The sequence below is a fragment of the Akebia trifoliata genome, chromosome 3 (genome assembly GCF_017979445.1).
Source record: "Akebia trifoliata isolate Shusen 1 chromosome 3, ASM1797944v1, whole genome shotgun sequence".
Lineage (NCBI taxonomy): Eukaryota > Viridiplantae > Streptophyta > Magnoliopsida > Ranunculales > Lardizabalaceae > Akebia > Akebia trifoliata.
Window position 1 is genome coordinate 53,572,607 of NC_141377.1, and position 22,676 is coordinate 53,595,282.

The following is a 22,676-nucleotide window of genomic DNA, read 5'->3' on the forward strand; positions in this document are numbered from 1 at the left end:
TCTTCAATTGTCGTGTTAACAGAAATAATCTAAATAAAATTGGCTTTTTAGATCCTACCAATTCTAGTTCCCATTCGTGATATTTACGCTTGTCAAAATAAAATAAAATCCATCAGATTATCAACGATGGAGTCCAACAAATTGTGGGATCTCCGGTCCATTACATATTCAACCCTTCCTCTTTGTAAACATTTTTCAATAAGTAGTTCATATTTCCAAAAAGGAAAAGTAAAAGAATGACGGGATGCAATCACCCAACAAGATTATTTAAACATCTAAAAGAAACAAATTCCATGTAAACAAAAACGCCATACTTCACCTGACAAAATTGGATTCTAACTGAAGGTAACAGGAAAAAAAAAATGAATCTCTCGAATTTGCACTTCTTGAACCCCACCAACATTTTATCCAAAACCCAACATTTTGGGAAAGGCTTTTATGATGACAATGAACCAAAAAATGTATTTTGTTGTTTAGAAATTGTGCCAACTGGCACAAAGAACTTGAAAGAATGTCATGTCTTCAAGAGTATTGAGTTTTGCTTCTAAACTTTACTATCGGTGTAAAGAGCTTGTAAGAATGCCTTTATGTGTGTATGAGTTCCTTCTGTACTGGTTGCTGCCTCATGCCAAAGCAATGTGTGTGAAGACGAAAAAAAAAGTTGGACAACCCAATCTCCCATCACAAGGTTGAATGTCTTTGATGTAAAATGTATTTCACAACTTCATAAAAAGAAACAACAATCCCGACTGATGGTCCAGCACGGGCAACACGAGGACCAACACCTGTGAAGAGACCTTTCATCCGCCCGTCCCTGTGAAAATGAAGATTTTAAAGTTGTAAACATTTGGATTAGGCTGGTTCCTGGGCTAGATGACTGGACAGTTTGATTGAGCACGATGGTGGTGTACTATTATATATAAGGGAGATCAGAAAGCTCGAGTTTGAAAATGAGAGTTGATATACTGAGAAAATACATATAGGAAAGAAGTAACACACCTCCAAACCTCCATTAATGTTAGCTTCGTGGTCATTCCCAATGCCCTGACTGGATCTTTCTGAAAAACAACATCAATTTCAATAGTCAGTAAATATAGTTAATCCAATGCGAGGATCATCCGACATCTTTATCAATATTATAAAACATGGTTCATTTTTTTCCCCTTTCCCAAATTTTCATCATTAAAAATGACCAAGGATTGGTTTCTAAGGAAGTAAAATATGGGCACTATAACACCATTATTAATCTATGCTCTAAGAGGAAATCTGATATACCCATAAAGCAGACTGTCTAAGTGGTCATGCAACTTCCCTCAGTTTGCATCCTCCAAACACTGTGTTAACAGAACTTCAATTGGGAATTCTTTAGATCAGTGCTAAGAGCCATGTAACCATAAAATATGGTGGTTTGCAGATTATCGAATCAAGGAAATATGGTGAGGAACAGTGGTTTTAAAGACATGTGAGGCATACTCTAGGTCAAGGTTTATTACAAAACACTGACATACAAGGAAGCAAGGGAAGAAACATAAAAAAACAGTGAAGGCATATGCCTGAGACGACAATATATGTGCCTTAGTGTGAAGCATGACCAAGACGTACGCATTTTGACCGAATTGAACACTAACTTCTTCTACTTTCCAAAATTACAATCTAAAATAGTAATTTTGCAAAGAAAGTGGTTGAATTGATTTGATTCATAAATAAATTTTATTAGTATTGAGTATTATGCTTGGAAAGTGACTGAAAATAGTATTTAGTTATATTCTTGTAATAACGATAAAATAGTTACTTACTACATGAACTTTCAATTATTGTAATATAAAATATTTCTTTATAGCTCAAATATAAAATAGTATTATTCTATATTACTATTAATGTAGGGGATTGAACTTGGAAATCAATGATGCAGATTTGAAACTTGAAAATAAATGCTGACTACCCGAATTTTTCTACTTTTTGATACTAATTGTTTTGTATGCCATATTATTAATTTGAAAATTTCATGCATGCGAGACTTATGCTTTGAGGCGGTAGCTAGCCTCATGCTTCAATATCTGAGAAAATTGGAGTGGACAACACAACGTGATCTCCATCAGGTGCCCACCACCAATGTAATTTTAGACTTCAATAGATATTCTTACATGGTTTTTGTGACAAGATTTTAAGTCTTGATGACCCATATCAATATGATTTAAGGCCTTATTTGTTGGTACGGATGGTCACCAAAACTATCAGCAATTTTGAAACTAGAACCCAATTAAAAAATGGCCAGAGATACCTTGACACATAACACAGGTGCTAAGTATCAAGATCTCCAAATGAGTCTAGCATGGTCACCTCTGAAATTTCCAATTTGCAGTGCCAGTACAAATTTTCACTTGTGTTACAACAGATCATCTAGGTAGTAATCTAGTAATCTGTGGCACATGAAAGAAACTGGGTTGGATAGCCACCCTAGTTACTAAGTACATAGCCCACACTCTTAATAATATTCATTTTAGGAAAAACCAGTCTACCAAATTTATGGAAAGTGCCTAGAAGGGTCGTGTCATGGCATGAAGTGTCGGCACGGAAAAAACATAAAACTTGAAATCTGGAAGTATTGAGGCAACAATAAAAATGGTCCCAAAAGTCGTTGGTGAGATGAATAACCCATGGTTAAAATTTTCAGAATTGAATTAGAGATCATCCAAACCAAATAGACAGAATCTGTTTTTAAGAACCAACCTCTATTTGCCTCCGGGTTTTAGCAACATCGAGAGGACATGTAGCAGCAGCAGCAAGGCTTCCCGCAACAAAACCGGCAGAGAAATTTGCCCCAAGGACACTTAATGCATTGGCATCCTCGCCCACCAGACCAAGTATCCTTCTCCTCATCTGTATAAATAGAAAAAAGATGAGTTTCCATCATCAAATTGAACGTGCATATAAGCAAAAGTTACTAGACACCACAAATCAATCCATGAAACTTCTTTAGAGAATGAAGTGTTACCGGCTCAAGGGTTGACCAGCAAATTGCAGAGAATGGAACATCACGAGCAAGTTGTGCCCCAACACCCGTCCACAAGATACGGTAGCTTTGCCCTGCTTAAACAGGAGGTCGATTAAAACACATTAGCTAAACAAAAAAAAATTTACAAACAAAGATTGAAAGAAGACAAACTTATAAATGTATAACGATCATAGGAATCTAAATCATTGACTTTTTTATGAACATTGGCCATTTTCTTAAGCATCCAAAAGAATGATAGGTTTAACCATGGAATTGGAAATGGATTCATTCTTAAGAAACTTCCTCAAAGATTGCTCACAATTTCTTGGGTATATGTGCTAAAGCATTCTCCACAGTACCAACACAGGGGTTTTTGCACTTGTTATGTGCTACTTTACATCCAATAAATATGATGTGGAGATGCTTGGTGAGGCACTTCAATGGCCAGTGTGAGGCATAGATGCAGAGGACATCTAAGTGTGTTGCTACAAACTGCCACCACAAGGTCAAAAAGGTTTAGAAGATGTGAGGCACTTGCTATTTCCCAATCTTCAATGGATGATGTACGCATCACAAGCTTTTTCATGCTTTTACACAAAGGTGTATCGTGTTTTGAGGAAGCCACGCCCGCGAGGAGAACCCTCAGGTATAATCCTCTTAACGCCTTTTACATCGAGCTAACAAAGATGAAGTTTCTGAGGTGGATGGTGGAAAGCTTACGAAAGATAAAATTATTCATGAAAATATAGTAGCCCCAATAAATTGATAAATTGAGGGAAGTAAATTGAGATGGTTTGATCATGTGCAATAAAGACTGATAGTAGCCCCAACTAGAAACAAGCGAGAAGGAAAAAAAGGAATGTGGATTGAGATAGTGAGAAAGGATACAAAAACACTTGAATAAACATGCAAACTTATCTTTTGCATGGTACAAGAATAAGCAACACAAAGCAAGGAGAAAGAAGCAGAAAGAAACATAAGGACAACTACCATACTACGAGTACAAGTGTTGGATGCAAATGATAATTATGTCCAATGTAGCTTGGCACTTCCAATTTCCAAGTTCTTGTTTCTTGCACAAAACAACACGAGCCTGGGCACATGAATGGTCACAACTCCCAAAAAGCAGCGTTCTTTTTTATTTAGGAAAAAATCACGTTTAAAAAGGTGCTTTATTCAACTAGTGAATAAAACGCGAGTAAAAAAAACATTTTTTACATTTTAAACTGTTTTTGTTTTTTTTTTGTTATTTAGCTTTTAATAGTTGAGTTCTAGCCAGTGATTTTGATATTTTTTGGTACTCAATTCTAAGTCTAACTACTATACATCACTAATCAGATTATTTTTTTATTAGTCTAACAATATAAGGTATGATGTCTTGGGTCAGTGGGCCCAATTGAGTGTGCCATATGACATTTACAAGGGGAAGACATCAACCTTTATGCTAAATGAAAACAATGAATTTGCCTCTAATGTTTCAGACCTTTATTAAATTTTCTAAGTGAGGAGCTTGTAACATCTACTCGATTGCCCTTGATATTGAGGTTGTTAATATTTTCAATAGTGTGTTACCTTGCTCTAAAGATATGTTGATAGTTAGACTTCCTTTTAGCATCATAGCATGTATAATACATGTTCTCATCTCTAGTATACCATTTCCTAAAGTTGCAACGAGAATTTCCACAACATTATATCATTTCTTAGAAAATAGTATTAAATTCCAAACTTGTCAAAATATTTAAAAGAAATATGTCCATTTCCAGGCTTAGCAAAATAGGCACCAAAACCAAAAATTAATACATTGAATAGTGTAAGACTTAACTGTTCTATAATCTATATCATTCTATTGTACACCAACTAATCATTTAATATCGGCAGAAATTTGAATCCTAAGTCAAGCATAACATAAATATTAATTCAAGGGAGACGAGGGGGAGCTTACAATTTTGAATATTATTTTTGCTCCTAACAGGAGATAGGACTCCAAGTAGAGTTTTCAAAACTCCATGAGGCTTCACACCAGTTTGAATCTCTTTAAAAGCCTATTGAAAAGAACAAGTAGTAAAATTAGAGAACTACCACTAAAATTTGATTTGACAGCCAAATAGGGTAAAAAAAAATTGACACTAAAAATCCTTTTTTCACATTGAAAGGCTTAAAAGAACTTTCAGCATGGGAAAAGAATCAAAATAAACAAAGTTTTCAAGGAGAGGTATCAGCTTGTTTCTAAAAGGAAGTAATAAATCCAAGAGATAAAAGCATTGCAATAAGACAATCCCTCACAACACTTATGTTTCCAAATTCTAATCTCTCTCTATCATGGTAAAATTGTAGAAAGTGTTGGAAAATGACATTTCTAGCTTCCACATATTGCATTAGTTCAGCCAACCAAGAATCTTTAAGAACCATAATTATCATAGGCATTCAAAACTCTTTCTTCACTTGAACTTCAAGTGCACATTATTCATCAAAAATAAAAAGTTAAATAAAGTGTACATCTTTTGAGATGAATTGGACCAAAGGTCAACCTGACTAGATGATCCTAACCATCTAGTCTACTACATTACCTTGGGTGGTAAGAGCAATATGGTGATGGTCCACAAAATAAAAACTACTCCAATGCTTACACAATTGCACATAACATCTCCCTATTAAAATGTATATTGTTACATGTTCGAAAGGAAAGGGATTCAACCCATGGCTCAGTTGGTCAACAAATGACAATGCAACTTTGAAGCCGTGGATTCAAGTTCAAGAACAACTTATCCCAAAGATTTGGGGTCGGCTATTCAAGACCAACTTACCTATCATCATATACATTTACGTTTGAATTGGTGAAGAATCAGTTGTAAACAAAATATCATCCTATAAAGTTCAATACCTGCATGCGGGTTCTTGCAAGTTCAATAGGATAGCAGGAAATGCAAGCTAATGAGCGTGCCACTGAGCCTGCAACTAAGGGGACATATGGTGTCAAGTAAGGCGCATTCCGGGTGGTGAGTTCCTCGATCCGATTGCGGAAAATGTCATAGCAAGGTAAATATATTCCCACCTGGTTCATAATTTTAATAATCAATTCAATTACATAATTGATTCGTTAAAAAATTGCATGATTGATCATCCGGAAAGCTTCAACAAAAATACAATAATATCCAATCCCTCTTTCTAGAGTAACAAACCGTTAGAGATGCATTGATACAATGATTCAAAGTTTCGTTTTAAAGGAATGTTTCTTAATTGAAAGAACAAAAAAAAAAAAAATTCTACAAGACATTCTGAAACATTGCAAAACATTCATCAGAACCAGTATTTTAGTAATAAATATTGTTAAGAAAAACATATTTTAGTTTATAAAATAGAGTTAACAAGAATTTACATTAAAAATCACACTTTTCATGTTGATAGGCACCGGTAAATATTGATATGCTGATAATAAATAAAGTTAGATTGCATTAAAATATGTGTAATGTTTCAATAAGCTATCAAATACCCATAAGCATAAAACATACACAAATTAGAAAAAAAATATCTTAAAGTCATTATATGAACCAAGATTCAAATTTTTGTTTCAAATTAATGTTTGGCAAGCCTACGCATGGTCTTGGTTAGACTGGGCCTGTCTCTAATTGGTTTAATAGGTCTTTCACAAAGTCCATGATGAAAAACACTTATATCCAATGCAATGTTGTCAAATGCAGTCGCATATTCGCTTATGCGATCACATATGCTATTTTCACAATGGAAATCGCATATGCTGTAATCGCATACAGCCAAAATATGTCATTGGACAATATGCGATGGCATACTGTTCAAGGGTCAGAAATATGCCTGTTGGATGCAGATTTTCTTTTCTTTTCTTAGCTTAAAATCACTTTTCTCTTATAAATATCCCACTTCTACCCCCCGATACAACTTTTACAACAACTCTTCTACCTTCCAATCTCTTTTTTACTCTCACAAAGCCTCCAACTCTTAAATCTCATTACATTTGCTACTACATTCTCACATAATTACAAATATTCTCTAATCTCTACTCTAAACTATTACTCTCAAAGTTCAAGTCTCAACTCAAGTCACTCTCAACTCACAAGACTTAAAAGACATGTGCTGGTCGCATATGCTATTAAACAACATTGATCCGATGATTAGAAATTACATAAAAATAATAATTTTGATATCCTCAAGATGGTCCAAATATTCATTGGTTGATGAGCCTATTAATCAATCATGTATGTGCAAAATAAACCTAAAGTTGTTTAGAATCACAAATCAGAACAATTTTGATTTCCATGGGGTGGTCCAAATATTTAATGGTCGATAAGCCTGTTAAGCGATATGAGAATAAAGTAAACCTAAAGCTGTTTAGCTACCCAACTCCATGAAGAATAGAATCAAATATTTTTCTTATATATAAGGACCAAAGATGGAGACGTACATTTCTCTCTTAGCTTGATTGGTGTAGAGTAGCATGAATGGAATTGCCACAGCATTTCTCAAGCATCTCTCTCTATCTTTCTCTTTCTTTGTTTTCGATGTGAAAAAGCTTGATACATGGAGGTTTCAATTGAAAAATTGGTGATTTGAAGCACAACATTTGATGCATTATTATCCTTCAAATATTTGTTATTTGCAGAGATTCAAATCTTCTTCTTCATTTTTGGCTTTTCAATGTATTTTAGCACATTGGATTTTTTTTTTTTTAATCTTTGAGTGTCATTTTTTTCAGCTCAAGAATCTTGGCAAAAATTATAGAAAATTAGATTTCTCTAGTTTCATCTCAGTTTGTCTAGAAATGTATCCGAAAGATTCCCAAAGGAACTGAGACATTCCGAGATGGACCAAAACATTCTTCCGATTCATTCTCATTTCAGAATGTTCAAATTATGAAATGACTTGGATGAAACATCCCGCAATTAAATGAAAATTTGAACTATGGATTTAGGTATAAACTCAAAAAGGAAACATAAAATAAAAAATGAAATAACCAGGAAAATTAAATGAAGAAACTTACAGTTGGTATGGCCAGGGCTAAGGCTGCATTTGTGCCTCTCCAAAGCCTTGCAAATCCTTCCTGCACAAACTCTCTAGTTAAATATCTAAGACATTGATAAATGCTTCCTAATTATGAAGATGAGAAATTGAATATAAAGAATATTACTTTAGAGGATAAATTTCATTTATAGATGAGTAGTATAATTGTAATGTACCGTTTTTTTTTTTTTTAATCTATATTTTCTACAATATGTGTTTATGAACAGAGTTTAAGTACCAACTTTCTTTCAACAAAGTCATTCAGCTACAAAGAAAGCACAACCCTCTAGTAATGACTAGAGGGCATCCTAAGAAGAATATTATACATCGGGGACTAATTAAAATTTGTGTAATTTTCTCCTTAAGTCAAGTTAGTTTAGTTTTATTTTATTTTATATTTTGATAGACAAGTTTTTATTTTTTGATAGACAAGTTTTGTTTTATTTATGGTTAGAAGTGACTGAGTAAATGGCCTACCTGTCGAATGATTTTGTAGAAGACATCCAAAGTTCCTTTGTACTGAAAACAATCAGGAGGACAAACTGATTCAGTACCAAGAATTGCACCACGTGTGCATGATGGAGAACATCTCAGATCTGAAAATATCTGAACCAAAATATCCCAAGGGACAAAATTAATCACAGAGAAAATAACATCTTTAGGTTCCAAAAATAATGAGCTATCCACGCATAAGAAAAGGGAAAAGTACTGAATACAGAAGCATGTTTTAAAAAGAAGTAAGACAGTCCAAATAAATAACCTACATCACAGAAAAAATGGGCAACATCACTTTATTTTAGAAGTTCGAGATAATTTCTATCCGAGTTGTGTTTAGAAAAGGAGGGGTCAACAATGACTCCAATAATAGTGTAATATTGTCCCATTTTTAGTCTCTTCAATACTCACTGGCTCCTTCCCCAAAATATTCTTTCTCTTTTCCAAAATTGGTTTCACATGGCTTATAATTTGAGGAGGATTTTATGAGGGTGCTTCCTTTGGCAATATGTTGGGGCATTTGGATCAAGATGAACATAAAAAATCTTCGGTGGAAAGAAAGCCTTATTCCAGGGGTTATCCTGAAACTATTATCTTTGTTTGGTCTAAACTGTATTCATAGGGATGGAAAAACTGTTGTGTATATGAACACCCCTGTGAAGCTTGTAATTTGGTCAAACACCTATTGGGAACTTAACCAAAGACCTTATATGTTAAACCTTCCAAGACCTTGTTTGATAATAACAACGAAGGGTAACCCAACTAATAGTAGCAAATGTAAAGAAAAACAACCACACAAAGAAAAGAGTAAGAACACAATACCCACAACACAAGATTTTACGTGGTTCGCCCAAATGCTACGTCCATGGAGGTATGAGCATTGGAGCTCAATTTCACTATGAAGAAAAAGGAGCAAATCGATACAAGGACTCATTTTATCACTTAGATTCACCTTCTTCTAGATCTCAATCTTCCCAAACCTCTCCTCTCTTGAGTTTCTTTCTTTCTCTACTCTCTTTTCTATAAAAGACTTAAGACTTGAAGTTAAACTTCTAACAACAAAAGAACAAAACCCTTTTTAGAAGTACCACATAAGTGGGCCACTTACATAAATTACAAGCCCAACCCAAATTACCTTAGACCAACCTAACAATACACACACTTGGACCGGGCCTAATTGGTTTTTAAGCCATACTTCAACAAGAACTACACATAGGAACTTGGGACCATTGCTTGCGTATGAGAGATGATTAATATGTGCAAATTCGAGTGATCAATACTAAGGATGTCAATGGGCCAATTCACCATTAAATTTTCTCAATTCCGTTTTTTACCTGTACATGTTCGAATTCTCAAATTGATGGAACCAGAACCCTTAAAAAAAAAATTTAATGGTTCCAGTTCTAGATTCCTATCGGTTTGTTGTTCTCAATCAGTTTGATTCCAAGAGATTACACTCTAAATTGGGTCCAATAAAAAGGAATCCAGAACCAGCCTATCAGTTTTGGTTAAATGGGTACCCATTGACACCCCTTTCAATACAGACAATACTATGTTAAATTCATTCTTCCGGATACTAAAGCAAAAGTTGAACTAGTTTAAGAGTGCGTAAGGTAAGATTACTTACATACGTTGAGATCCACTTATGCAGCGATGAGATTTCAACAATAGGGGAGGAACTTATAAATTAACCTCCCAGCCCAAATAAGCATAATAGATAAATATAGAAATGGTGTGGTCTTATAGGTGCAAATATTTAATTAAGAATATGAAAAATTGCAAAAAAAAATAAGGTGTAGGTCCAGTAGACCTATCACACAGATACCAAAATACAAATTACCCCGCCCCCCTCCAACCCAAGAAACTTCCCTATTAGTCTCCCTCTAACAATGATTTCCGTTTGAACACAAACTCCTTGAAGAAATACCCTTTAAACCCCTAACGGTACTTAGACGAATGATACATGCATCCTTAAACAACCAGATCAAAGGATCTTTAGGTCCTCTCTTTGAAAATGCTCTAGCAACTGCAAATGGCAACAAGCTTCATCAAATCCACCTCTTAGCGTTAAAAACTTGATTGAACAAAATGCCAGATAGATCAGTAAGGGAAAAAGGAAGGATCCAATGAAAGCTAACCATGACTTTCCTCTGACCAATTAATTTACCGATACTAAGAATTTGTTGAAAGGAATTGACCAAGCAAAGAAGACTTTAAATGGAATTTCAAACCCTTTATGGAACCTAGGAGTAGCATCCTCTCTAAAGACACTAGCATAGCATATTGAGTTTTTCTGAAAATAATACATCTTGGACACTTCTCTCCACTCTTTTGTCCTTATTCTTAAGGGATAAGAAAATGTTTCTAAGGAGAACAAGCAAACTTGCAACAGCCTCAGTTTCTCAGTCGTTAAGCCTTTTTCTAAGACCAAGGTCCCAATATGCATCATCACCTCGCCAAGTGGAAAAATGTGATCCCATAATATTTTACAAATCTTCATCGAATGTACTTATGTGCAAATATATGTACATGGAAGTAGAATTCACAATCTAATCCTAAACCTAAATAACCGATGGATAGATTTCTGATAATTCTTGTATCTGATATTAAACCATCCAACTATCTCTTAATCATTGTCTTCTTAATAGAAATCTAGCCCATAATAATTAACAAAAATTGAATCGTTAGTTAATTTTACAGCATAGTCATAAAGCTACTCCCTGGAGAGGAGAGATATAAAAAAGGTGCAAACATACCGTATTTGGACCAAGAGATGCCATACGGCCAGTAACATGATGGGGTGAATGCGAATAAGGAACTCCAGCTGCTTGTGCTTGCAACCTTGTCTGTAGAGTAGAAGGGAAAAGAGAAACAAAAAATTAACAAAACCCATTAGAGTCCACTAGAGGTCATCAAAGGGCGATAGCAATAACATCCTGACAGAATCACAAATTTTCCGATTATGAGTACTACTTATGAACACCACGAGCCTAAAAAACACACTTAAACCAATACTAAAAAAACCAAGAACCATATAAACATCAAAATGGTGTTTATGTAAAATTCAACAACATTAAAAACCCATAATTACAATAAAAAATTTACAAACTGAAAGAAGGGGTACATGTGAAACTCCATCATGGCATCTAATGAGTATTGAATGTGTTATATAATTTAAACCAAAACAGAGAAGGAAAGGGGAAAGCAATATCGAAAATCAACAACCCATATTAGATAACAAATGATCTCAAGAAAGAACTAAAAAAAGAAAAAAAAATTGAATTTCTATCAATTAAAATGGGGGAAAAAAAAACCCACGTTGGACTATCAAAAACCTATATTATATAACAACAATGGCAAAAAAAATTGATGAAAACTAACAAATGGGTATTATCTATAATAACATAAAATCAAATAAAAAAAAGAGGGAAACTAAAATAAAATGAGAAAATATACCTTGGCGACATCGAGAGGGTTAACGAGGATTGCAGAAAGAACGGCTGCACCAGCAGCAGACAAGGCCCGTTCTCCAAAACCCAATTCGAAATCAGAGAGAGTGTTGGAATGGTGTTGGTGTTGAGGAGAAGAAGGAAAAAGCGAAGCTTTTCTTTCCTCTGCAACCATGGCTTCAGATGCAGATGAAAAGTTTCGGTCTAAGTCTGCTCTTGATGCGGCAGCAGTCACCCATGAAGGAAGGTTTTGCCTTGGACCAACCATCCTTTGATTCTCTCTCTCTCTCCACACTTTTTACACTATAAACACCCCAAACGATGGGAACCGAACATCGGACAGCTTGAAAAATGAATCGAATATAAATAAAAATGGAAAAAAGTCAAAAATATATTCCCGAATTCTTACATCCTCGTTTAAAATCTAGGTTTAACGCCCCGTTCGTTCATGGACTAGACTGAGTTGACGAGTCATCTCGTCTCATAGATATGCTATTTAAATCTGTTTATAAATATTTATTAATATATATTTTATGTTTATATATAATAACTTAATATAATTATAATTTTTTTATAAGAGCTTTTTCTTACTAATTTAGTAAAGAAAATCTCCTGACCGCGTCAATATTTGGTATCCAAAAACATGATCTACCACCACAAGGTCGTAGATGATAATACTCTACTATCAAAAAATAAAAAATAATAATAATAATAATAAAATATTTTAATTTTAATTTTAAATATGGGAGTTCCATAGTCGTCCATTTTTAACACCTTGGATCACGTTTAAATTTTTATTTTATTTTTTAATTTTTTAACTATTTTGTATCTATGTTTTACTATAAAATTAAAGTCTGGCTAGCCTTACTATCATAATGAGGAAAAAAGACTTACTAAGATCGCTTTCCACGCTATGTTAGTTTGGGAAGTGTTAATCAAATTTAAAACACTGTGGTGTTGGATTGTCAATGTGATAATTCATGTGTGTCTAATAACTCTCTGTAAAATTTGAAATTTTACTAAGTCTATCCTGGTTCTAAGTTTTTGTATAAAATAAGTTAACTAAACTATGCTTAATCATGTTTTCATTTAGATAATAAATATTTTAATTATACAAAAAAAATGTTTCATAATTAATAAACACCATATCCAGTTGATTCAATCAAGTTTTACCTACAAAATTTGTGAAAAATAAATAAATTATTGAGTCATTTTGTTTGTCAAACGAGATTTTAAGTATGCTTTTAAAACTTTGGGAATTTGTATTGTTAATGAACCATATTGAGACGAAAAGAGCAAAATTTGAAATGGTGAAAATAATAACAAAGATATTCAGTTTGGGCACGTATTGGATTGGATTGGATTTTTATCTGACATTGGGATCCAATCAAAATCTGATAAATTTGAGTATCCAACTCAAAATCAATTGGCAATGAGTTGAGAGGCTTGAGGACTTATAATGAGAGAGACAAGGCAATGAGTGTCCGATGTGGGGCTAAACTCAATGCACCCCTACATGTGTGCTAGACTAAACCAAAGCAAGTGGAGATATGAACTGAGTGACATAGAGGAGAGAAAGGCATGTCCTAATACCAATATTTTACAAAATCTAAATAATCTTCATACATTAAATCAAAATGCATAATATAATTTATATACTTTTACTATTATCTGATCGCCCCTATCAAATTGGAAATTAGGTCTAGTTCTTTCCAAACAAAGCAGCAAATGAAATGGGTGTCCTTGATTTCAAGACATTATTTCAAAGGTCATCGAGTTGACTCAACTTATTTGATTTTTTGAGTTGACTCAATATCGTCCTCGTTTGAGTAAGCATACCAAGTCAACTGGAGAATTTACCGAAATGGAAAAACTCAGATTTTTTTAGTAGAAAACGAATGCAATTAAAATTTTAATATTAATAAATTATTATTTGCCTTACCTGAGATAGCTCAATTGTTGAGTTGACTCAACTTGGTAAACATAAGTCCTCATGTTTTCAATGTTTAAACTAGGTTGATTTACCAAAACTTGTGAAATTTTCATCCAGCCCACCATTCACTTTAATTTCAAAAATGATAAATATACCATTTTTGACAGGAAAAATGCTGAAGTAACATTGAAATTGACATCCTTTAAGAAATTGCTGAAGTGGATGTGTCTATAAAATACTTTTCATCGAGATACGAGTGGAAAGCATTTATGGTATTGTGCACACCAATGTCCCAAAAGTTGTCAATTTGAATGTTGTTCCAGCGCAACTCTTTTTGGAATTCAAATATTTGACTTAAGTGGGAAAAAAAAAATACATTTTATAAGATGGAATTTGTTTTAACCATCTACAAAAACCGTAAGGGGAACAATATCTGTTATTTTAAACAATAGTAAAAGAGTTTCCATTTAAGTAAAATGTTTTAATTCAGAAAATTTTATCATTTTTGGAATTAAATTGTTTTGTGCGCTGAAATGAAAATTTCAGTCTTTTTTAATAGATTCACCGGGCAGACCCATCTTTTGCATTTTGTATTTACAAAAGAGTGTTAATTTTGTCCTGATGGGGTAACTCAAAAAACTCATTGACGTGGCAGGTGACGGCCTTCTAAAATTTATAGAAATAAATTAAGATTCAAAAAGAAAAAAAAAACTTTTTTTAACTTGATCCATAATTTTGAAATGATATGGATCCCACTCTTAAGACCTATTGAGTGACAGACTTGGTAAAATGCAGTGGAGCTTTTGTAATAAAAATACAACAGAAATGTCCATTTGTGAGCGGAGTTGGGTTACTTCTTAAGACATTTCAAGTTTTGTGTACAGCTCATAATTCCTCACAATAAAAAATAAAAATAAAAAATAAATTTGTTTAAAATTTTCTACATGTTATTTTGTCGACTAATGATAATCTGACTCAAGAATTTTCACTCAGTCTATACTCTATCGATGTGGCCAGTGCACAAAATCATAGATCTTTTTCCTTGTATATCCTGAAGAAAAAGATCTATGGTTTTGTGCACTTGCCACATCGACTGAGTATAAACCGAGTGAAAATTTTCGAGCCTGAATATCATGACTATTTTGTTTGCTTGATATAATCTAAAAGTCATAAGCTACTCCAGTACAAAAAAACATCTAATTTAGATGGCCTTGATTTTTTTTACTCTACTTCAGTGTATATTACCCATAACCTTATGATTAGTTGTGCTTCTTATTTATACCTGCTAGAGTGTTGTGGTAGGCCAAAAGAACAATAGATTAAGGGGTACCGATTCAAAAACCAATAAAGTATACTCAAGGAAGTTTCGGTTGAAGTATGAGAACCCAAATCCTTAGTCTATTATTAACGAGACCAAACCCAAATCCTGGTCTCGATATTTCATTTTGTTTTTCAGTTATAATGTTGCTTATTCCCACCAAAGATTTAAAAAAATGTCGTAATTGTTATTGTGTCATCTTAGTTATTCATTATTTGCTTTAGGGGTTAGGGGTCGAGAGTGTTCAGAGTAGTGAATTAGTTGTTCATTTATTTTGCATTTTGGGGCCATGTGAGGTAAGGGCACAACTGACATCTAAAAACCAAGGTGTTTGAAAATTGAAGAGCATGACAGTATGCTCAAAAACATGAATGAAGGGGAAGCTCTTTGTGACAACACTGAAGTCTTAGGGCCAAATGAAAAACTCTTTGCGATTTCCAAATTTTGATTTAGTAATTTAAACTTTTAAATAACATTTTGAAAAATAAAATTTTTACGGTCAAATCATCAATAAAAAGCTATGTTGACTTATGGTCAAGGAGAGTGAACCTAATCTTGCATTTTGTCAGGGTAAACTTAATATCTTCTAAAATACCCTAGAAATTTTTTTCTTTGTGGGCCTATTTTTGCATATAGTTGTGAAGGCCATCGTGAAAATGCCACATGGCCACTCCATGGACCTAGATACACCAAAATTCAACCCCTATATTGATGATTTCTAGCCTATGCATGTTTTTCTTATCCTGCACAAATCAAGAGGCTGGAAATGATCAGTAAATAAAAATAAGAACCAAATGGATTGAATTTACCAATCATTTTGATTGTTTGTGTTCTAGGTTTACAAATTGGTGGGTCAAACATTATAGGTCAGTGGTACAAAAAATGTAACCACGTGGCAGTTCTTTGTCAAATCCACAGCTTCACAGAAAGATTTGTCCACATCAAAACTTGGCTCGTATAGAGCACAATAGCTCATCACATGTATTTAACTATGTAGTCCCCAATTGTAATTGGTCTTTGACCATTTCAAATCTCATAAACTATTTTATACAACATATCTTTTTTAGTTATACAACCATTACCATGATGTTGGTCATGAGTCATGACATAATATGTATGTATGTATGTATGTATGTATGTATGTATGGAAGCACTATATATTTGAAGAAAACTACATTCATTCTCTTCTGGTTTGTGTCGAAGGAAACCCATTACTCATATCCTTCCTTCGACACAAATTAACGCTCGTAAAGCTGAGAAAATAAAATTAAAAAGAAAAACATCTTAGATATATTTGAATTAAGAAAAGAAGAATAAAAAGAAAAAGAAAATGGAAAAAATACTTGTGTGTTTTGGTGATATGGGCAGCTTTGGGTTGTGTTATGATGGGACCAGTGGACGCCATGATTCACATTGTTGGAGGAAGCTTTGGGTGGAGCGTCCCCAATAACAGCTCCTACTACCAAGACTGGGCCAAACCTAGAACCTTTGGTGTCGGTGACAAATTGGGTAAGTTCATGGGGTTTTGTTTTAAATTACATTTTTTGTTTTTTTCATAAAATACAATAAATTTAAATAAATATTTGTAAATTAAAACCCTTACATTTAAAAAAAAAAAACAAAAAAAACAATAATGATGATGAATCATCATTCAAGCTTATCTGAAGATTTAGAGGACCAATTAAACATCCCACTCTCCATTTAATTCTATCATGAATCATGTCTCTCTCTCTCTCTCTCTCTCTCTCTCTCTCTCTCTCCTCTCTCTCTCTATATATATATATATATCATTTTCTTCTTAAATGTATTTATTTCTAATTTATCCATCCTAATATTTTATGTCAATCATTCTAAGATCCTATTCTAAAATACATATATATTTATACACCACAACCTCTAGATTCCATGGAAAAACTCAAATCTAAGAAAAAAAAAATTAATAATAATATTTTTTTAGGCTTGATTCAAGATTTTCATGGAACTCCCAAATTTGAAATTAAAATTCAACGGTGAAAAATAACATTTTCTATTTTTAAAGTTCATAAAAATGTATCCTTTACAATCCTGTGCGATCGGATCATGTTTTTGGAGGCCACAAGGTGAGTTCAACGGCCCTTAGTAAGAGTTGAACTCTTACTAGGTTGGTAAGGCTAATCGAACTCTAAATAATTTAATATATATTTTAGGGATTGACTAGTTGCACATCACCTAGTACCAGTTGCACCTTATCATTATCATTGCATGTCAAAAATAAAGTATTGTCACGCCTTTCTTCTTCTTCTTGAAAATTAGAAAGGGACCACAGCGCCATAAGCCTCATAAATTCTAGATTCAGTTTTCAAAGCTACATAATCTAAAAATAAAGTACAAATCTGCAAGAACCACTGATATATATATATAATATATATATATATATAATATATATATATATATATATATATATATATATTTTATCATATAATGAAAATTGAAAATTAAAAATAAAAAAATTCAATTAAAAAAAAATTAGAGTTGAATTAGTACTTAAGTGATGTGCAACTAGTCAGACCCATATTTATTGACTGACATTAATTATAAGTCATCAAGTTGACTTGACTAAATGAACGTCAGAGTGCAACCATTAAGATTTTGGAATCCATGGACTCATGAAAAGAGACTCATACAGCTGAAACATGCAATCTCAATCATTAAACACATGTAATCCAAAGATATATCACGATAATTCATTGAAATTACAAAAGAATCCTTTGAATCTTCAATGTTATAATGAGAGATAAAGATCGGACGCAAAATTAATTTGTTAAAATACCCCTTTAATCTTATTTTGCAGCAAATTCAAAATATCTTAATTTAATATTTTAAATTATAAAAATTGGTAATATATTAAATTATAAATTATGATATAAAATTAAATTATTTATTAATTTTTTTAAAAAGAACTAGAAAAATAAGTTAATCACAATTGCTTTACACCTGCCACCCAGTAGTTTCATGCGTTAGCAAATCTTCACTTACTCCACTTATAAAGTTGTTGAGATGCTATGGTCCCCACTACTACTACTGTGGAGTTGGAACCCATTGCGAGGCCGGTCAAAAGCTTAGCATCAACGTCACCAACGAACCAGGTTCCGCCGGTAATCCGGTCACATTTGACGTTGTGGCGGCACCTAGTCCAGCTAATGACACCGGACCTAAGTCCTCGGCCCATTTGATTCGCAATTTTGGTGCGGCCGTTGGTGTGTTATCTTTGTTGGTCTCACTGTTTATCTAGTGTAATTGGAGTCATGTTGGAGTGACCTCAAGATTGTACCTCATGTCTTACATCTTAATGTGAATGTGGATAGAAACCATAGATGTTTTTTTTTACTCGTAGATAAAAAAAACATCTATAATTCCCATACAATTTCATGTCAAGATGTGGGATTTGAGGTACAATCTTAAGGTCATTTCAGCATTATCATATAATATATGGTGCTTTTATGGATTCTGGTCAAGTATCATTGACTTCGACCAGATAATGAGAGTGTGATGATACATTTAAGTTGTTAACATTAGAATTCATTTATGACAAAGGCACACACATTAGTTTTAGGTGATTATACCATATGCTGGCTTCGATTTATTAATCAATTAAAAAAGGAAAGTTCTAGAAAATAAGTATGGACCTATGGAAATTTCATGTTTTTCCTCTCATCTAATTGTCTACTTGGTGGATAATGTTTGAGGTTAGAAAAATTTAAGAGTCGTGATTTTGTAAGTTAAAAAGACGTACTCCGTCTATACGTTGCTGACGTGGTGAGAGCACGTAACTGTCGATCTTTTTTCCTTCTATATCCCGAAGAAAAAGGTCTACAATTTTGTGCCATTGCCACGTTAGCCGCATACAGATCGAGTGAGTCTTTTTGAGTTAGAAAATCATTAGTCAAATTTTAATTGAAAAACACATGCCTCGAACAAATGATTAAGTTGAGAGATTACTCGAGGGTTTCCTATGGAAAAAAGATTGTTTCTCTAGAAAATATTTACTGGGCACTAAGACTTTTTACCGATTTCTAGAAAATTTGTATTTTTATATGATAGAGAGTCTCAAGCAACATTTGAGATTTAGAAAAGTCCAATGAATTAAGGCTTTTTTCATTTTTTGAGAAATTATGGTGTCAATGAATGGTACAAGGTGGAAGCGATTTTTTTAGGGGAATTAATTCCTAGTAAACTATGAATCTCTTAGAATTTCTTCCCATCTCAAACGTTGAATAGGTGGGAAAGTCTTTATTTTCTTGTGGAGGAAGGGAAGGAGTGGGCATGGGGAAGAGACCCCTATAAATGTTTACTTTGTACAAAGTTACCTCTATTTTATCACTTTTGTGTGTGTGTATGTGTGCGTGTGTGTGTGGAGTGCCTTCCATTCCTTGTGTGTGTGTGTGAAGTGCCTTCCATTCCTCTTGTGCCTTGCTTGGTATGTCTACAAACTATCATAATTTGTATGCAATTTTTGTGGGAACTTCACAATGATTAACAATGTTTTTTTGCTCAAAAAGTTTGCATGAGTTCCTAAGAAAAAACATGGATGAACACAAAATATTACAACGATATACAATCAATGGAGGGCAAGTAAGCATGTTAAGAAATTTATTGAGATTTTTGGAGGGGAAACCAAGGACTAGCTACACCTGTAAAATTTTGTTTCATGGCGATTTATTATTGTACAAATCGTGGCCATACTTTCTATCTTGCCACTTTTTTCTATGGGATGCCTTGTTTGGTAAGGCTACAAAGAATCATAATTTGTATGAAATTTTTGGTGCGGAACATAAGTTTTGCAGTTTTTTTCCCTTTCTTTTAGAAAGTAATGCATGACTTCTCGAGGAAAAAAATTGATGAATGAATACGAAAAAACATATCGATCTGCAATGGATGGTGGGCAAGTAAGTATCTGAGTAAATTTACTAATATTTTGGAGGGAAAAGCAAGTACCAAACGCTTGTAAAGTTTTGTTTTATGGTGATAATTGTTATTCCAGCCATGACAATAGTTTTCGAATATATAAAGAGCTAAAAAACCGTTTTGCATTTTAATTATTTACTTTTTCATAACTACCTTTGCAACAACCATACTATTAATCAATTACCTCAGTAATTATTTGCAATTTTAGTTGGTAAAAGAGTGATATATATATATATCACTAAAACCTTTGCTTTAGATTTAAAGATCTAAACATTTTCTTAGTGGCCTTAAAAATGCCATGATTTACTACGTCTCACATATATAATAGTTTTTTTTTTTTTTGTTTTTTTTGTTTTTTTGATGTTTTATAGAATTATATTCCAATTACATATTTTTGAAAAGAGTCATGCTGGGGTGACACAAAGGGGAACACAATGACGTGGTGGTTCACACATAACCGTAAATGCTTTTCCACAAAATACCAGTAAAAACTTCTATGTTATGTGTGCGCCATCACGTCTGTCACCCATGTCCCTGTTAGTGTCACTCCAACATTAGTGTTTTGAAGATTTAAAGATTCTTCTTTAAATAGCATTTTTACACATAAGGATCTATCTTATACATATAAAATTATCTTTTTACCCTTTTCGAACAAGTAAAATAGGAAACTCTGGGGAGTTAGGCTGAAAAATGCATTGAGTCAAGATAGAAACTCCAATATATTTGTGACATTTTTGGGTAATGGGAGTATTGACGATGACTCATGATTTTTTTTTACTCTTTTGTCATACATTCTTTGTACTCTCCTTGACCTGGCAGTTAAAACCATAAATATTTTTCTTGAGTATCCCAAAGTAAAGGATCTACGATTTTATGATGGGAGCGTACAAAGAGCGTATGAAAAAAGAGAATCGGATTATCATAACTCATTGACAAGAAATTAGTCAATATATATAGGTGGAAGTATATGGTTCCATAAAGTAAGACGGTCAACCTCATATAGAGCTCTTGGAATTCTATCCTTTCCTCCCCCTCCCCCCCAATTTTATCTATCAACTTTGAGCAAGATTTTTGTGTGATTCTTCCTGTGCAGAGAGGAATACCTAGGTGATTCGTGGAAGTTTGTCATAAGAAAACCCAAGTAACTCTATAACCAATTGAACCAACACCAAAAAACTAGGAGAGAACAAGCATCCATTTATCATCTAAACCTGTTATTCAGAAAATCCTAGACCACCTATTGTGAAATTATACCATAAATGATGTTATTTATTTAAATGTTATATAACCACATCATTTATCCAAGGATGGTTATTTTTGAACAACTACTTAAGGTTTTGGAGAAAATTAGAGATACACCCTATGTCTTCAAACCAATGGTATTGTAGAAGAGCATGGGCCTAAGTCATCCTCACAAAACATGCTTATAAGGTGAGGATTGCCCCAAGTTTTGTTTATAGCCCAAGGTCTTGATACCTAGGCGATATGGGAAGAACGTTCACATTGAGTTAGGCCCATGGGTTTTATATGATATCAAAGTGGGTAATCACGGGGATGTAGGAGACACGTTACACGTGAGGGGGAGTGTGAGCAATAGTCCCACGTTGCCTGGGTATCAAGACCTCTTCACCGAAACTTGGAGGAATACCTTTAAATTACCTTGGTCAAGGGTTCTTGTTCTTATTCTAGTAATGTAATCTAAGGTTTCAATGGGTACCCATTGAGCTAGAACAAAATCATAATCAAAATCGAAAAATCCTAGTTTTGGATCCCTTTCTTTTGTATCCAATTAGAGTTGGGTCTAAAAGGAACCAAACTGATAGAAATTGGAATTGCCTTGATTCTATCCAATGGATTTCTCTATGTACTTGAACCCAATTTATTTTTATATTGTAGATGGATGAAGATTTGTGTACCTTTGAAAGTTAAAATATTTACATAGAATTCTTTGAGTTTCATATAAACTATATATTCGAGCTTAAAATTGGTCATCTCTCTTAGAAATTTGTTACTGACAAAGAATATGAATTTTAGTTTTTGAAAAAATATTAACTAATATATCTATCTGTAGACACCTCATTTTTGCACTCGCCTGATTAATCAACTCGTCAACCCGATCGCAATGATTCCCAATGATGGATGTATATTCCATTGCTTTATTTTGTTACCAGATATGTTTCAGAAATCCGGATGAGGTATCTCGAATTGATAAAATCTTAGAAACCACGCTACACTAGGAAAATACGACCTCAGAAAATAGAAATCATCATCTTGCAGACCAAAAAGAAGTTTCATGATAAAAATCACTAAAAATTGACCAAATTACCAAAATACCCCTAACCTCAAAACAACCCTAGAGTCTACGTTACGCTTAGGAAAACTCTCTCGAACACATAAAATAACAAATCGGAGCCAAATAAATCATTTCACCAATTTTAACAGAATTTGACAAAATTACGAAAATGCCCCTCATAAAGTTCATGATCATTTCACACAAAAAATTTCATAATA

General features: G+C 33.4%; 2 protein-coding genes across 3 annotated transcripts; one reads left to right on the forward strand and one right to left on the reverse strand.

The window, feature by feature from the left end:
• Window positions 1-98: 98 nt before the first annotated feature.
• On the reverse strand, window positions 99-12,338 carry LOC147407965 (mitochondrial carrier protein MTM1-like). Of its 2 annotated transcripts, none has more exons than XM_086436767.1 (10): window positions 11,978-12,338; window positions 11,278-11,367; window positions 8,504-8,545; window positions 8,007-8,066; window positions 5,877-6,047; window positions 4,938-5,037; window positions 2,996-3,087; window positions 2,731-2,880; window positions 1,000-1,058; window positions 99-814 (listed from the first exon to the last, which is right to left on the reverse strand). In XM_086436767.1, the coding sequence occupies exons 1-10, from the start codon at window positions 12,236-12,238 to the stop codon at window positions 682-684; spliced, it is 1,158 nt and encodes a 385-aa protein (XP_086292893.1). In that variant the 5' UTR covers window positions 12,239-12,338; the 3' UTR covers window positions 99-681. The 2 variants fall into 2 exon arrangements, with proteins under 2 accessions (XP_086292893.1, XP_086292892.1); XM_086436766.1 differs by having other exon boundaries at window positions 8,504-8,632; window positions 11,978-12,337.
• A 4,048-nt stretch (window positions 12,339-16,386) lies between these two features.
• Window positions 16,387-19,243, forward strand: LOC147407966 (umecyanin-like). Its single transcript, XM_086432874.1, has 2 exons — window positions 16,387-16,730; window positions 18,209-19,243. The coding sequence occupies exons 1-2, from the start codon at window positions 16,604-16,606 to the stop codon at window positions 18,490-18,492; spliced, it is 411 nt and encodes a 136-aa protein (XP_086289000.1). The 5' UTR covers window positions 16,387-16,603; the 3' UTR covers window positions 18,493-19,243.
• Window positions 19,244-22,676: the final 3,433 nt, after the last annotated feature.